This window comes from Oculina patagonica, chromosome 1, assembly GCF_052425735.1.
Source record: "Oculina patagonica isolate OP01 chromosome 1, crgOcupat, whole genome shotgun sequence".
Classification (NCBI taxonomy): domain Eukaryota; kingdom Metazoa; phylum Cnidaria; class Anthozoa; order Scleractinia; family Oculinidae; genus Oculina; species Oculina patagonica.
Genome location: NC_135758.1, coordinates 19370995 through 19374924, shown reverse-complemented (window position 1 = coordinate 19374924; position 3930 = coordinate 19370995). Strand labels below are relative to the sequence as shown.

General features: G+C 36.3%; 1 protein-coding gene across 1 annotated transcript; it reads right to left on the bottom strand.

The window, feature by feature from the left end:
* Window positions 1-318: 318 nt before the first annotated feature.
* On the bottom strand, window positions 319-3570 carry LOC144645400 (uncharacterized). The gene is made up of 4 exons (XM_078504975.1): window positions 3100-3570; window positions 1771-2030; window positions 1453-1567; window positions 319-482 (listed from the first exon to the last, which is right to left on the bottom strand). Exons 1-4 carry the CDS (start codon window positions 3176-3178, stop codon window positions 319-321), a joined length of 618 nt encoding a protein of 205 aa, XP_078361101.1. The 5' UTR covers window positions 3179-3570.
* Between the last annotated feature and the right edge of the window lie 360 nt (window positions 3571-3930).

Genomic DNA, 3930 nt, shown 5'->3' with positions numbered 1-3930 from the left:
AAAAAAACATATTCATCATTCTAGCTTGAAATATGTAGTCGTTTTGTCTGGTTTGATGCGGTTGCAGTGTCTATGTCAACGCCAGCATAAAAAATGAGCGCGAGTTAGAAAATACGAATCGTCGACAAAGCGATTTGAGGGATTTTTCGCCAACAGGACATTGGACCATAATTTCCGATTGTCTCTATTTTTTGATAACTTAAGTAGTTAAATATGCTTTTAGAATGTAAAAAAAGTAAAAATTAAGAAAATGACGAGGACGACATTTACAAGAAGAAACATGATTGCAACTAAATAATTTAAAATATTATTATTATTTTAACGCCCTGTACCTTGATCAGTTTTCATATCACAAAACACCTTGAAGGGGTCCCCTGAGGATGTTGGGTCCATCCAGTACTCGCCATCTCCCTCAGAGTCACCACTTATCAAAATATCTTTGCAGGAAGAACCTGGGACCGAGGATTTTGAACCTTTCTTTGCTGCAAGAAAACAATATCAGAGAATCATTCATTAAAGCAAGAACGTTGAGGCGTATTTTGTTGCTTTAAACCTGCAGTCTACAGTCATACATCTAATCACTGCTTCCACATACACAACACATTTTGAAGGATAACCAGCCAGTGTTAGTTCCTTCGTTTTATGAACCCGGGACATTCTTTATTGCGTTGTTTCAATTTTTGCACACCTAAGCTGCACAGGAAAGCCGTTGGTTGTTTGTCAGTTGCTTTTTGAAAAGTAAGTTAACTCTTTTAAGCACAATTGGGCTCTAATTAACTATCGACGCTTAACTCCGTTTCTGTTGAATGACGGGACGCTAGTCCATCACAGGTTACTCCCCTGCAGTGTTCTGTCAGATGACACAACAATTCACTCATATCGTGCGAATGGACAAAATTATTGTTGACTCAACAAAATAGCCTGTTGACTGAAAAAATGTATCTCAATAGCCAAGAGACGAATACCTCGTTTTTTAACCATGAGCCTTAACAAGCGCACCTAACACATGAATATACCTCGTTCTTTGATACTAGAACCGAAACACGCGCGCAACACATGAATAAACCGCGTTCTTTACTCGACAACCCTCTATGGCTCTATAATGAGATACATTTCTCCCCTCGACACCATTTTTCTAGTCGACAATGATTTTGTCCACTCGTACGACTCGACAACTCATCGCAGGGTCCTTTGCTTACTACAATCTTAATGAGATGCATTTCTTCACTTGGTATCTCCATTTGTCCAGTCGACAAACGTACGAGTCGTAAAACGTATTTTTCGACTCGTATCATGTCGACAATTAATATTGGACAACCCTCTTTCTGACTTCCTAAAAAAATGGTGAAATCCATATGACGAATCCAAGATAGCGGCTCTAATAACGTTATATGGCGTCATATAACGACACAGTCAACACGTACAATGCTGTTGTGGCTGCGTGTTTCTTACCACTCTTGCAATCCTGGCCTTTAAATCCTGCAGGACACAGACAACGATATCCTTTGTGAGAAAAGCCGTTTTGACAGGTCGCTTTATTACTGCAAGGGTCATTGTCGCAATGGTTCTAAAATAGGAGAGGAAACTGAATATGAATGAATCAAATCTTTATTCCTGCGCGAATGCTTTCCATATAAGAACAACAAAAGGCCTAAAAAATATATCTTTGTACAGGGTACATCAAGTTGGTACTAAAAGGGTTCCAACAAAAAAAGAAAGAAATCCTAAATTTAGAATCCTTTGATCCCCTTTTCTCTAACTTGCTCTTACCTTTGCTCCGCGGTACAAATATTTTGGGTATTCTTTCAAGTCTTTCTTGTTTCTTTCATGTGTAGCATTATTCAATTCACACTTGTGTTTTCCAGATTCACTTTTGGTCATTAAATTGTAACTCAAACAATTGGGCTCCATGAAGCACAGCGCACCACAGAATTTCTTGTCCATGACATCAGCGCTGCGGATTATGTGGTTGATAAGACGTTTACCCTTAAAAACTTGGGCTGATCTAAACTCCAATTGGCGGCATTTGTCTGGAAAAGATTAATTTTATCAAAATTAATTTTAAATTGTACTTTTTGTTAGATCTATTTTATAGTACTTATGGTACTCAGCACTGAAAAATGTTAATATATCCGAGTTCTTCATCTGACTGATATCTTCACAAGTTTCTCCACTTATCAGATCGAAACGTACATGCAAAGATTTCTGTGGTTGTACTGAAACCTTTAAACCAGAACAACTGGATTTTTCTGGACGAATTGGGATATGTAGAGATCAAGTGAATTCGTCTATTTCTGTTTATGTAGGGCGATCTTTGCTGATGTCATTGTTTACACTTTGCCCTATTAACATACGACTTTGCGTAGAGAAGGCGTCCTGCTATATCCAAAATAACTCAAGAAGTTTAAAACGTTTGTGAAGCTTAATAATCGGCGACATTTGCAGCTCTTTACGTGTAATATTGAAGAAAATATTAGCTTTCAAAAACTGCAAAATTTCTGGAGGCAAAAGCGCTAATGAGCCCATACATTCTTTGTAACATTTTGAGTTTTCAAGCCCGCGTAAAAAAGGTATTTAATACATCAGCCTCAAATTTGTAGCGAAAGTTAATCGTGTCATGCTCTTGCAATATTCCTAACTGATATTTCTGTAGCTCGATCAGAAACTGAAGCGCCTATATGATAATGATAAGACGTGTACTTACTGCATCAAAACACATTCTGGGAACTAAGCCGAGTTTCTTATGCGAGGTTATGTTTATAACTGTGTTCAACATACCAAACAGTAACAATTTACACAGGCCCTAGAAATATAGACACCGTTTTTGCCTATGTATAGGACTTTATTCCAAATTAGACAAAACAAAATTCGACAAAAATTCTTTTTATATAATTCTTTACTCAGGTGATAGTTGAAAAGTACCTTTTATTAAACACTTCAAGATACTAACGGACAAATGTGTATCTTTTAATTTTGTACTAGAAGAGATCGAAAAAGGTTATATAAGAAGTTGAGTAGTCCGAAGATTTAACTTTTTACACAATTGCACAAGTTTAAATGAGGCAAGCACGAAGGTGTATTGATTAAAACAGAACTAACCTTTAGAACTTCTTGCCTTGGGAACCAGACAAAACAAGAAGCTGAAAATACCAGTACAGCAAATGAAAATGGCGTTCATGATTGAAGCGAGAACAGACGTCTTCTATGAATTGGATGTAGTAAAGCTACGCTGACTGAAAACATTAACTTCTTACATTAATTTCTTCTGCCTATTACTTATAAATTATGCATCTTGGGAGCCTACATAAATAAAGGATATACCAAGCAACTTTCAAGCCATTGTTTTGTTGCTAAAACAATAATGATCTACCTTTTGTTTGACTGAGGCTTTCGGCGAATAGAGGTATCACTGTAATGAACACATTATACAAAAACCATTTGACAGAAGATTTTTCGAAGTCAACAGTTGGAGCAAATTTCTGGAATTGTTTTTATTTTTAGCACCAGGGTCTGTAATAAAACTAGACCTTACTCACATTAATAAAATATCAGAGACATATAAATCTTCCATTCCGTTATTCAAATAATATCCTATCTCATTTTTCACATATACCAATGGTATTTTAAAATCACTGCTGTTACCAAATGAAAATGTAGTCCACAATGACATGAATCGTATCATTGATAACTTAGGCCGTAGAAATGGCAAAGACAGCTATTTATTTTAACGTGTTATATAATATATTCATATGTGAGGATATTTTCACTTCATATGTATGCCTATGTAAGTGGTACTTATGACCCCCATCCCTTTTCGACTGATTTGTAAAAAATTGGGCAACTTGCGAGAATTTTCTATGATCGAAAATGGTTCACTACCTTCTAGCAAAAAATTGCCCGTACACCTATGCATATTAGCAAGAGAACGGA

Coding starts and splice junctions, on each gene's coding strand:
- LOC144645400 (XM_078504975.1), bottom strand. CDS start 3,178: ATGAACGCCATTTTCATTTGCTGTACTGGTATTTTCAGCTTCTTGTTT. Junction 1,568..1,770: donor ATTTGTACCGCGGAGCAAAG/GTAAGAGCAAGT, acceptor CTCCTATTTTAG/AACCATTGCGACAATGACCC. Junction 483..1,452: donor AGGCCAGGATTGCAAGAGTG/GTAAGAAACACG, acceptor GTTTTCTTGCAG/CAAAGAAAGGTTCAAAATCC.